General features: G+C 42.3%; 2 protein-coding genes across 15 annotated transcripts in view; one reads left to right on the top strand and one right to left on the bottom strand.

Moving 5' to 3' along the window:
- PGM3 (phosphoglucomutase 3) overlaps positions 1-7701 on the top strand; it is a gene marked incomplete at its 5' end in the record, with an annotated part of 17742 nt that extends 10041 nt beyond the window's left edge. For 3 of the 6 annotated variants that reach the window (XM_083497462.1, XM_083497465.1, XM_083497466.1), the window contains 5 exons: positions 309-425; positions 1309-1431; positions 2838-3011; positions 3824-3932; positions 6200-7701. In XM_083497462.1, coding sequence (XP_083353588.1) covers positions 309-425; positions 1309-1431; positions 2838-3011; positions 3824-3913 — 504 coding nt within the window. In that variant the 3' untranslated portion in view covers positions 3914-3932; positions 6200-7701. Of the gene's footprint in view, positions 1-308; positions 426-1308; positions 1432-2837; positions 3012-3823; positions 3933-4898; positions 5037-6196 lie in introns of those variants that run through there. The other 3 variants (XM_083497461.1, XM_083497464.1, XM_083497463.1) reach the window with 2 other exon arrangements.
- Positions 4509-12615, bottom strand: part of DOP1A (DOP1 leucine zipper like protein A) — a 65083-nt gene continuing 56976 nt past the window's right edge. For all 9 annotated transcript variants that reach the window (XM_083497449.1, XM_083497444.1, XM_083497445.1 and 6 more), the window contains 8 exons: positions 11530-11679; positions 10435-10496; positions 9235-9387; positions 8457-8593; positions 7641-7696; positions 6971-7135; positions 6179-6308; positions 4509-5094 (listed from right to left, as the gene is read on the bottom strand). In XM_083497449.1, coding sequence (XP_083353575.1) covers positions 4789-5094; positions 6179-6308; positions 6971-7135; positions 7641-7696; positions 8457-8593; positions 9235-9387; positions 10435-10496; positions 11530-11679 — 1159 coding nt within the window. In that variant the 3' untranslated portion in view covers positions 4509-4788. The remainder of the gene's footprint in view (positions 5095-6178; positions 6309-6970; positions 7136-7640; positions 7697-8456; positions 8594-9234; positions 9388-10434; positions 10497-11529; positions 11680-12615) is intronic.

The following is a 12615-nucleotide window of genomic DNA, read 5'->3' as shown; positions in this document are numbered from 1 at the left end:
AACTTTTGCCCTCTTCATGAGCTTCTCAGAAATAAGATTTGGCCGACTGCTATTGGAAATGGAAGCTGGACTGCACGGAGCTTTGCAGACCTTACTTTTAGGGATAGGAGCCTTTATTTCTCATAGGGTATGAATAAAATCTAGTGTACTCCCTTGTGTCCCAATCATATGCACATCATTTTGGGGGAGTACCAGTCTTTCTTTCAAAGCATCAGTGATACACCACTATCACCTGTGGTAATTGGGAGATGGTGGTGACAGTGGCCATGCTGCATCCCTCAGACTGTCGAATATGTTCCTCCTTCCAGGTACTGTTTAGTAAAGCTGCAGAGCAGAAAATAAGATACCAGGCGAAGGAGGAAAAAAACAACCAAAAAAGAGAAGCTGCAAAGATGCTTGAAAATACTATTGACTTGATAAATCAGGTAGGAATGTTGACAAAGAGCTAAAGTTTGTCTTTAAATTTCTTAATACTAATAGTTCAAAGATGTTACATGATGACTCTGTGTTGAAAAAGAGAGCAAATTACCATTGGGAAACTAATAATCTGGGATACATCTGCATCATGTAATTCGTAGGACCATTATTTCCTGATGGGAAAAAGTCACCACAGGGTGAGATGTCTCCCTGGACCCTCCGGTCTTCATGTTTGTGCTGGTGGGGTTGTCAACTGGGGATGGAAGAATCAGTTGACAAGGCATGCAAGTGGACTCAATGTGTTCTGCTTTGATTGTTGCTTGTTATAATTTAGAGCAGAAGTGCTCACAGAGTCAGGTACCTCCTGTTTGAATTCTTGCTCCATCCCTAGTGACAAATTGAATCTGATGATAATGAGTTAGTTATCTGACCTGTAAAATGACTGGGGGATGGAGATTTATTTTTAGTTCCCAAGAGCCTGATAATACATTTGTATTTCCAAATCCCTTTGCTTTACACTGTGAGATTGTGGCGGGTGCTTCCTTCCTGGTACCAACACAAACACCCTTCAGGTAAACTTATGGCCTCTTCTTAAGCAGCTTCTTTACCTACTATTGGCTTGTCTTCGTTTTTGTTTTATTATGTATTTTGTGTTCTCATTTTGTACTTTTATATAGTGAACCACCCAGTGATCTTCAGATGAAGAGCAGTATACAAATGTAATAAATAATATTTTTCCTAAAGGATGTAGGCCACGTGGCAGTTTTTAGGCTCACTGAGCGTGAGAATCCAGATTATTAACTGGAATCAAGGCTGCCTCTGCCATACTGGTTTTATTTACTGGTTTTCTCTCCTTTCCTTTCTTATTTTATTTTTTGCTGTCTATGCCAGACGATTGGTGATGCTGTCTCAGACATGCTGGTGATTGAAGCCATCTTAGTGTTGAAGAATCTCACAGTACAACAGTGGGACTCCATGTACACAGATCTTCCCAGCCGGCAACTCAAAGTGAAGGTTAGTGGGAAGTCAGTGGTGGACAGAAATGCTACTGGTTGCAGCAGTGGTTCATTTCAGTGACCTACAAACTTTCTTGCTTTCCCAACTGCCTGCAAACACAAATTACTGTGTTGGGTCAGAGACAAGGAGGGTCTTTTTCAACCCCGTGGGTCTTCCTTGTTTGTTGGGCAGTCATTGAGATGCTGTAGCATGCTGTCAGCTCTCTGTTGCCAGGAGATGGGCAGGATCCATGCTGGCCTGAGGAAGCCCAGATCCAGTGCTTTCTGGCTGCCTCAGGCTTTTTTAGTCCTCCCTGGCTGGCTGGCTGGCTTATTAGTATTTCATGGCATGGCATGTGAGCTTAGGCCAGAGATGACACTATCGATAACTGCACCTTTTTGAAAATGGGTGTCTGCTACTTTACTGCACAGAATCTCCCTAATTGGTGGAAGTTTTATTTATAAAAGACTCAGGATAACCTTTTTTAAAAAACAAAACAAAATACCCCAACTACTGTGCACTGTAACAATAACCCATTAACTTTCTGGCCCCGGGTTGGCTTTGGACAACACATTGCTGGTTCAAGGGCATTTCTGACAATGTACAGTGCTACCTCAGGTTACATATGCTTCAGGTTACAGACTCCACTAACCCAGAAATAGTGCTTCAGGTTAAGAACTTTGCTTCAGGATGAGAACAGAAATCGTGCGGCAGCAGGAAGCCCCATTAACTAAAGTGATGCTTCAGGTTATGAACAGTTTCAGGTTAAGAACGGAACTCCGGAACGAATTAAGTACTTAACCGAGGTATCACTGTAGTCGTTTTATATGTTGCAGTGGGAATTGGCTTTTGGAAGCCTTCCTGTAAGCATGCATGTCTGGAAATAGTTGCACTGAGTGACCAAAGGCTAAATTAACTAGAGTTTTTTCAATGAACCAAAACTTGCACAATGTGTCATTAACCTTGAAATTGGGGGTGTAATGTTGGTCCTCAGTGCCTCCACACACCCTTTCTTAGTTATGCATTCACATAGAATTGAGTTTCATCACAGCACATTCCTGGTGCCTGGGATATTCCAATGTGTGCATGTTAATACAACTCTCACAAGAGGTCAAGGTCTGGGAGAGTGAGATAGAAACCTTGGCATAACCCAGCAGTTTCAGTGATTGACAAACACAAAATGTGATTTAGGTCTAGTTATGTATAAGTGGGAAGAGACAATCATTGACAACCAAAAATTGAAAAATGTAGGTGGAGAATTGTGCAGGAGTGACAATATCTTGTGGGCTTTGCAGAGCACTCAATACAAATCCGTATCAAAACTAGGTCTGTGTTCTCTCTCTCCTTACTGTTGCAAAATCTGCAGGTAAAATTAGAGCTTTTAACAAGTCAGATTGTATCACTTCCTTTACGTGGACTTGTAGGTTGCTGACAGACGTGTAATTGACACTACGGATGCTGAAAGGCGAGCAGTTACACCCCCAGGGCTGCAGGAGAGAATTGATGAGCTCACCCAGAGGTTTAAATTGGCTCGAGCTTTCGTTCGCCCATCTGGAACAGAAGACATCGTCAGAGTCTATGCTGAAGCAGACACACAGGTCAGAACCAAAGTGATTAATATCCCCAATGCAGTGTGGTAGAGATGAATTTTGAGTCCAGACAGTAGGTTCCCACCCACCACTATGCAAACTTTGTTTGCAAACACTAATTATTACGTTTATATACAGCCAAAGGTTAAGCAATTAGCAGCTTGGGCACAATCTGACTTCAAGAGCATCTTCCCCTTTTGCACCTCCAAATTATCAACTAAGTGTCCTCCCTAGTCTTTTTGCTTAGGGGAGGCATGGATATTCTTCTTGTACACTCTCTTCTTAGGATGGGGGGGGGGAGAATAAAATAGTATGTAGCATGGGTCTTTTGTGTGTTCCTCTGTTCCTCATTCCATCCTCTGCTTATAAACAGTTGGAAGAAGCAAGAGGGAAGAGAGACAGAAAAGGACAGAAAGCTTTTGTCTCCTATGGTCTTCGAAGATGGGGGGGAACTCAAAGGAGGACCATAGTAGTTTGCTTGGAAGAAATCTCTGCTTGCACTTCCTCTACCCCTCCTTTTCTTACTTTTGAAGTTTCTGTGGCCCCAAATTAAATACGATGTTGAATGCATTTAATCTGCAGTTAATTTGCACATTCTTTAAAAAAGTGAGTCCCTCTTTGGTGTAATTGTTGCCTTCTAGCAGCTGGAAGAAATAGCTTAATCTTAGCTGCACTCAGTGTTTTAGATAGGTATCTTATAGGATCACTATAGCAGCCTTGGTTTCTGGGTACAGCTGTCCAAAGCATCCACACTATGAAGATATGAGTGAGTGTTCACTTGACTTGCAATCTCTTCATGCTGCAATTATTATTCTTTCCAGGAAAATGCAGATAAACTTGCACATGAAGTTAGCCTGGCTGTCTACCATATAGCTGGAGGTGTTGGAGAACAGCCCAAGGCTGTAGTATAATGAAGTACCATCCTTCAAGGTAAGTCATAAACCATACCTTCCTGCTTTTGCTTTACTAAATGAAATGCAAAATTAATTTATAATTAAAAGCAGTTCCTTTAGAAGTGAGTTAACTCCTCATTGTCATTTCTGTTAACTTTATTAGGTCACTGTAGTTCTTAAGTAATTTTTAAATTAAAAGTACTAAATTGAATTTTGACAACTATATTGTTGGACAAGCAAAGCTTTTCATTTTTCCATAGTTAGGCAGCATTCATCTGCCCCTTGCAAGAAAGCATGTGTGAATAAGTGTCCTCTTTGCTCCTACTAGTAAGTAGCAAGGGAAGGAAATTTTTTAAATTTAACATGCAAAAACTTTGAACCATATATTTAAAAGTAACGTAGTTGTAACTCCATATGAGAGGGTCACTTAATTGAAAATGTGGAACAGGAAGTTGCCATGGCAGAAACAATGTTAATTGAGAGGAGTGAATGTTGGGAGCAGTGCTGAGTCACAGAACTGCTCTGATAGCACTTTTCCATGCTTTCGATTAGAAAAGTGGCTCCCTGTAAGATGCTGCATAGATATCTAGACAGAAAATAAGACACAGCTAGAAAAAAATGTGCAACTTGTATTGGTAATTTTCTTAAAGACATACCTCAAGATGACAAAACAAATGTACATTTAATAGTAGGCACCATAATCGATATGAGCCAGCGATATTTCAACTTGATTCAGGCCACATCCAGAACTTATTTACAGGTATTTAAATTAAATACACCCTGAAGTATACATTACATACAAAGTATGAAAAAGGAAACTATACACACTGGAAGGATGGAGTGGTTTCATTTGAAGTTACATTACTTAAGATAAACATTTTACCATGTACACTTCATGTTTTTATGACACCTTCCAGAAAGTCCTTCTCAACCATTTCTTCAATTTTTTGTCTTGCTTTGCTGGAGAATGTCTTTTGAGTTTCCATTTTTATGTCCTTGGTAGGGAAAGAATTTGGGTAAAGCATGGGGCTCCCTGAATGACCAATGCTTCTGCTGGTGATTTTGCTGTTAAATACTTGGCTCAGGACGTTGAAGAAAGGCAGAAGCTGTTCAATGCTGCGAACAGCACAGATGGTCAGGAGTAAGCTGCCAGGTTCCCAGTTTAGTGTTTTCCCTGAACTGTCCTCCTCTGGGTTTTTCTGTTAATATGTGGCGGACGGGGGAAGAGAGGAGAGGAGAATTTCAAGACAAAAGCAATGCTGCAGGAGACTTCAAAAATTAGCACACTTACACTGGTCACTACTAGGCCTGGGTGATGTATCAATACATCGCCCAGAGTGCAATGTCACTCACTGCACCCCATGGACAGGCAGTTTCTTTAAACTTCTCTGCTGAGGGTGTGTAGCTGCCCACACCCCTCAGCAGAGAAGCTTAAAGAAACTGCTGCCTTTGCACAGGGGGGGGGGGCAAGCTACCTCTTTCTCCTGGGAGGAGGAGACAGCCCTCCACCCCATGCCAAGGGGGCAGCTGCTGGAGGTGGTAGCTTCACCCTGTGCCTTGTGAGGCCAGGGCTCCGTGTACCAGGCACTGGAGGAGGTGGCAGCTTTGTCCACCTGGCCTTGACAGAGGCAGAAGCTGTGCATGGTGATGCTAATCCTCTGTGTGGCTGGCAGCTGTCTTCTTCCTCCCTGACTCTGTTCTGACATGATATACCACCAGCTAAGCTTTGCAATATGGTGGTATATTGCAATGTTGCAAAGCAGATATCTCCCAGCCCTAGTCTACTAGGCCTGGGTGATGTATCAATACGTTGCCCAGGACCAGAGCATGATGGGGGTATATTGCAAGTAAAACCACCACCACTGTCGAGTGCCTGTGGCCTGGAAATCACAGAAGGAGGAACAAGCTTCATTGGCAAGTCACTTTAGCCGATGCAGCTTGTTCGTCCCTCAGCCACCTGGTACAGGCAGGCAGCTTTTTTAAACTGCTCCACTGAGGGGCATGACTGCCCGAGTCCTCAATATGCTGAACACAAGTATGTGGCATTCTCCAGGACTTTTAAGTTTTGATCAAGAGGCTAAAGACACTATGTGCACAGCTGATAAAAGTTGGCTTGAAGGCTGAACCCCACCCCTGATAGGTGCTGTTGCCAATTTAACCTACCTAATGCCACACATGGTTTTCAGCTCCTGTTGGATCAGAGCTTAAATGTGTGATTGATGCATTGATATAAAATATGCATTAATTCTGTAGTAATAATTTATGAAAAGAGAAATGAAATACCTTTGCTCTCTTTCGCAGCAGTTTTGCTAATCGTACTACGTATGGTTTGAATTCCCTTTGGTGTGTGCCTTGTCTTCGCACCTCCAACCCTGAATCATCAGAAGCTTCTGGAATAAAGGCCCAGCGATACCTGTTAAAGAAAAAGAGGACAAAGTCATCGCATTCAGCAAGTTATCTTTGGCAAGAACACACCAGCCCTCCCTAGTTGAGTCAATTTATATCCAGGCAGGTCTTTATGTAGACAAAATCTGCTAAGAAAAACCAAGATCCATGGGAGTAAAATTAGATGCATAAAAAGCAATCTGTTTCACAGAAGCCACTTCTAAGAAGAAATACTTTGAAAGCATTGTTTGCTCTGTTCTGTTCTGCCCAGCCCTTTCTGATTTCCTTTTGTATATATTTGCCAAATGGTAATAAAACACACCCCTGCCATACATATTGGGACACAGTCTTGGGCATCCTGACAGAAGCATTCTGTGAAACAAGATAGCACATGGGCTGATGTTGGTTACTGGGGAGAGGGAGTAGGCCCCTAACCAAGTTGCTTCTCCCGAATTTCTGCCAACACTATATGGAGGGCATTCCTCTGATGGGGAGCTGTGCCACCTAAGACACCTTTTCACTGCCATAACACAAGGTGAGGTGGCAGAAGGCTGTAAAAGCACCTGCCTTGACAGTCCATAAAGAAATACTTGCCGCTCAAAGAGAAGCATCACCCTAAATATGAAGGTTTTCTCACAATGAAGTGTTTCTACGGCACACTTGGATTTGAATGAGATAAAGTGTACTTACATCTGAAACTGAGGAAGATTTTCAGAGGGCAATGCCAAGGCTAAATCCAGAAATTTACAAGCTGACAAATAAAGATTTAACCATCTCTGACTGTTGTAGGATGTCGAGAATCCATTGCCTCCAGTGTATGTAGTTTCCAGGCCAGCAACAGATGGTCCTGAAGTTCTACAATTCAAATGAATTTACTACAGGTTATTCTTAGTCACTTATGTCCACACTTCACAAATCAATGCTCTTCTCTTAGCGTATACTTTAAATGAACTGGAACAATTCTCTATGAGGATAACTTTTATATTACCCTTCTGAAAACACCAAACAATTTTAACAAGATAGCTGCAGCTAGTGGTTCTAAATTACACTTCTGCTTTGTTCGTATAATTTAGCGTAAATAGTACTGATAAAGAAGCAAGACCAACGTCTGATTTACTTTTACAATATAGGGTCCTGTCTGACTAATTTGATCTTTGTGAACTGATTGCCGTATTAAACATGAACTGGAATGGGGGGGGGGGAAGTGTACTGCTGCTTATTGGCACCAATTATGTTCCTGTTTTCATAGCAAGACTGGGGGGGAAAACTTTCCAAATGAGTAATATAAAATAATTGGACTATCAGACAGTATATTTCAACTATTATGCAAATAAGATGAGAGAAGAGAAATTGACATTACCTTGAGATATCTTCATCAGCTGTGAGTTCCTGTTCCATCAATAAAAATACTTGGACCTGAAGTTTGTTTTGTTTTTTTAAAACAACAACACACCAAATTTTAAAAACAGTATTAACAAATGGACATTCCAATCATATCCCCCTTACATCACTGTCAGTGATGTGGTGGTGGTAGTATGCATGTGAACAAACACCTGATTTTTTCCACTCAATTAGTGTCCTCCTTCCAGGCTAATGATCAGGTGGGAAAGATCCATGCAGGTTGCTCAAAACAAGTGACTTCAGTATCCTTATGCATGACATAGCATGTAAGCTTGTACCCCAGCAATGATATACTCCCATCATCACTAATGGCTGGAAATTGTATCCTAGCAACATCTGAAGGGCACTGTGTTGGCTAACCTTGGGCTATAGAGATACTGAATTATTGGTGTCAGTTGAGGTTTAGGAGTTGAAGAGGGAGGAATAGGCAGTGGGTTGGTAGATTGTATTGTGAGAGAATGAGAGCAATTGTTAGGTGGAGTCAGATAGATAGTTGGGAATAATCAGTTTGGAGTTGTTAGGAACTAAGAATAAGAAACTGTCAAGAGAAAAATTAACTGAAACCATACACTTGTTCCTGCATTTAAAAATAAACTTGATTATTTGTTTATGTTAACAACTGACTGGACTCTGTGTGTCCCCTTGAGATACGGGGTGGTGGCACAAGGTCAATAGACCGTCAAACGTCCGGGGGCCCTGTGTGTGATCGCCACAATTGGCTTTTTTTTAATATAGAAAAAAGCTTCCCCATGTTCCAAAGTCAGTTGCAACTCACCAATTCTGTGATCATGGTAGGCCAAAGCGAGGTAAGATGCTGTGGAGACATTCTCAAGAGCAGAACTCGGAAAAAGAGGAACACTTGGGAGTGAAGAGTGGGCACTTGCGGCAGGCGGAGACTTTCTACCAGCCTTTCTGAAACAGAAAAATCAACACAGATTTGGTAGCTCAAAAATCTGCAGCCCAGTTAATGAAAAAACAACCACCGATTAATAGTATGAGCTTTAGTTGATTTGTATTTAGGAAAGCTACACTAAACTCATGCGCACACAAACCTCCCCTCAATGTAGAATATTAGAGGTGCTGGGGGAAGGAGGGAGAGATGTACCAGTTTTCAAGTAAACAGTTCACTGTGTTTCTAAGAGACCATGATAACAAGCCAATGGTATGATCCAGAGGTTAGCAGGACTTTTTTTTTGTATGCTTTGTTCTGCTGGCCCCAAATTATGTGCCAATACACAGAGCAGAAGATTTAACTACTGTTTAAATCGGGGGTGGGGAGTCCTTGGGAGTCCACATACTAATAAACTCCAACTCCCATGTGGCCCAGCTAGCATGACTGGTTGGCATGCTTCCGTCTTGAGAGACAATGGGAGTGTGCCTCCAGAGGTGAAGACAAACCACCCCATTTGCAGCACTGAAGTGACCTCCCCAGGGTGCAAGCTAATGGAAAGGAAACTCCGGGAGGTCATGTCATCCATAAAGCACTAATAATAGTTAAGCAAAGGACACTTGTACTTTACCCCTCCAAGGGAAATGATAAAATTCTTATTCACCTTGTATATCTGGAAGGTATTTCTGGTATTGGTCCACTTCACTGCTAAAAATGGCAAAGGCCAGCCTCTTCAGAAGCATAGCACGCTGTTCCAGTTCTACATCCCGATTGGCAAACAGATTGAGCGAACTGCTCTGAGCTACAGCCACACGTGCTAAAGAAGGAATCATGCAGCAGAGAAGGTGCTTTTAGTGAAGACGAGTTCTTGGCTCAGAGACAGGAGTAGTTCAAAACAGGCACAGGACTCCAGGTTGGAAAAGGCTGATTTAAAGTATGTTATTAAAATCACTAGTTGAGTGCCGTAAGTCAGTGCCCCGATTGTATTCTGCACTTTAAACATCTATGCCAGGTACCATATACACTACATGGATCCTATTTATGAGTTAAATGCACTGTTTGTGTGCATTTCTCTTAAGAAGGCCCATTTGTCCAGCATCCTGCTTCTCACAGTGGCCAATGAGATGTCCAAGGCAGGACATGAGGGCCACAGCACTCTCCCACTGTTCCCTATATTCATGAGAGCAAGGGAACTATTCGTAGGATAGACCTGGCATCATTCACACTTCAGCAGTCACTTCAATCAATAAGTCTTGGTGTTCAGTACTCTAGAATTTTCTCTGAATATACTTTTTAAAAAGTGATTTTACATTCTTTTTTTAAAAAAGGGATGCAACGCATTCTGAGTTAAGACACACTTTTGTGGGCTACTTGGCAGGTGGATCTTGCATACAAACAACAAAGCCCTAGTTGAAGGCAGAGAGAGCAAGGAAAAATTTAAGATATTAACGAAACAAACATTAAATTCACAAAACCAGAAACAATATAAGTTTACCAAAATTACTTCCAACGGCAAAGTCAATGAAAAAGTATCTATCATGCCTATGCTGTTTTTGCCAAAAAACCAAGCTTTCTTGGCTTAGATGAGTTGTGATTTGGACCATTATGCCAGGCATCACCAATCTGCAGCCCTCCGGATGTTTTGGACTACAATTCCCATCATCCCCAACCACTGGTCCTGTTAGCTAGGGATCATGGGAGTTGCAGGCCAAAACATCTGGAGGGCCGCAGGTTGGGGGTGCCTGCATTATGCAGACATCAGAAGAATCAATCTTTACAACATGATAGCCAATATTGTTAGAATGGATTCCAAACATGCAAGTGTCTGTGGATCTTGTACACAGAGTTAAAAGCCAGAACTCACTCATCAGATCTCTGAACGTGGTTTTGTCATGTGTCATCAAATTATCCATGATTGCTCTCCAACTAAAAAAGAATTTAAAATGATATTGTCATTGCAAATAAAAGCATGGGATTTTATTTTGGTTTAAATAAAAAGGGAAAGTGTCAGTTTGACGCATGCCCCTTTCACAATTCTGCTCTGTACGTCAGAATAACATCCTGCAGTATATGAATGGTACAGATCTGTAAGAACCAAGCAGCTGCCTCTGTTGACAGAGGGAGTCTTGGGATTAGGGGGTGGGGAGAGTATAAAGAAAAGATACAAGAACTTGAGAAGAATGCTGCAGGATCAGGCAAAATGAAATCTAGTGCAACATCCTGTTTTCACAGTGGCCAACCAGATGCCTAGGAAGTCCACAAGAAGGAACTGAGTGCAACAGCACTCTCCCCAGCAACTGAACTGGTATTCTGAGGCATACTGTCTCCAACAATGGTTGCAGAATATAGTCATTGGTAGCCCTTATCAAGCTTGAACCAAGGCTATTTGAGAAGCTCTTTCTGGAATCAGCAACCACACTATCCAAGCTATGGGTAGATGTGCATAGAATCAAGTAGAGGCAGTGGATGTGCAGAACTAACAAATTGTGGGAACTTGGAGAAACAAGCTCTGTAAGAACTAGAGAGAAAATAGCAGAGGAACGAAGTTCAGCCACACCTTATGCAAAAGGCATCAGGTTTCACCATTAGAATCTGCAGGTGGGGTTGGTGAAAGAGCTGCCTGAAACCCTGTTGTGATGTTGCTATATAGTGTAGACCTTACAGCCAACAGAAGATTATACAAGCAAATGAGAGTATCTAGTCATCTGGAAAGTGCAGACTGCTAGAATTTTGTCAGTATGCTGTCTTAAGGCTGGGGAGCTGATGTGGTGCCTTCTAGACATTGCTGGCCTCAACTCCCATCATCCCTGAACATCAGCCATGCTGGCTGGAGCCAATAGGAGTTGGAGTCCCAAAACATCTGGAAGGCCCCATGTTGACAAGAACTGTCTTGGGGAAACAATCCTATTCCCTCCGCCCCCCGATACTAAAATCAAACAGGAGCAACAAAAAGCCTTACTGATTAACACAGGAAGCATCCATTTGAAAGAAACTGGAATCCATAAAGAGGTCAAAAGCTTCCTTTTTCCACGCTCTCCTCGTGTACTGATAGCCGCTCAGGCTGCTCAATAACTGAACACACGCTCGGTAGCTGGGCGCGTTATGGGCACTGGAACAAGGAAACAAATCCAATTCAAAATTATTTCAAGTAAGAAAAACCCTGCACAAAAACAGTCAGAACACAGCACTTTTAAATCAATTTGAAATTATTCTTGCTTGGATCCCAACACCAGATCCTGGCCTACAACTGCCCACTGAATGCCCCATCCTCTTCAAATGCTCCTCCTGGATGTTAGTAAACCCTCCAGAGCAGACTTTAGCACCATGCAAGGGGGTGCACCTAAAAGGAAAATTCATTATTAGAAAATCACTACCCTCCACTGTGCACATGCATAATCACAACCATGATGGTACTATTGATGTGGCTAGTCAACAACTCCCATCAGCAATGTTGGCTGCTGGCCTTGTTGGTTGGGACTGATGGGAACTGGAAGTTGAACGACATCTGGAGGGCTACACTTTCTCTGCCTCTGCACTGGGTGAAGCATTTAGAGCTTAATTTGTCAGAAACATGCCTTATTCATTCAAGCAGCTCTGTGTCATCTGTAGCCTGAGAAGTCCTCCTTCAACAACTAGCCTGAAGCAGAGAGCTGGGAAAACCAAGGCATCTTACACCAGAAAGTTACGCCACATAAAGAGCAAGCCTGGTAATGCAAATCTGGGTGGCTGAAGTGCGTTACACCTCTGGTGGAGAGGTCAGCAGAGTCTGTCAGCCACAAAGATAAAATTCCTGCCATTGGTAATACACAGCACAGAATGTTTACACTGGGATAGGCTCAGTGATGAAGCTTTCGTTTGGTGAAGCTTTTGACAGCAACTGACTTGAGTTACTATAATATCAAGGGATAGTCCTGAACACTATCTGCAAAATACAGAGTTACTGTGCAAAATCAGAATTTAGGCTGCTGAAATGCAAAATGTCTCACATCTCACAATGTCTCACAAATGCCAAGAAGCAGGAAAGGTTGGAGACTACGGATTGCTA

Source organism: Podarcis liolepis (genome assembly GCF_965112155.1).
Source record: "Podarcis liolepis genome assembly, chromosome: 3".
NCBI classification, from domain to species: Eukaryota; Metazoa; Chordata; class Lepidosauria; order Squamata; family Lacertidae; genus Podarcis; species Podarcis liolepis.
Note: the sequence above shows the minus strand (reverse complement) of the source record. Positions and strands in the feature narration are given on the sequence as shown.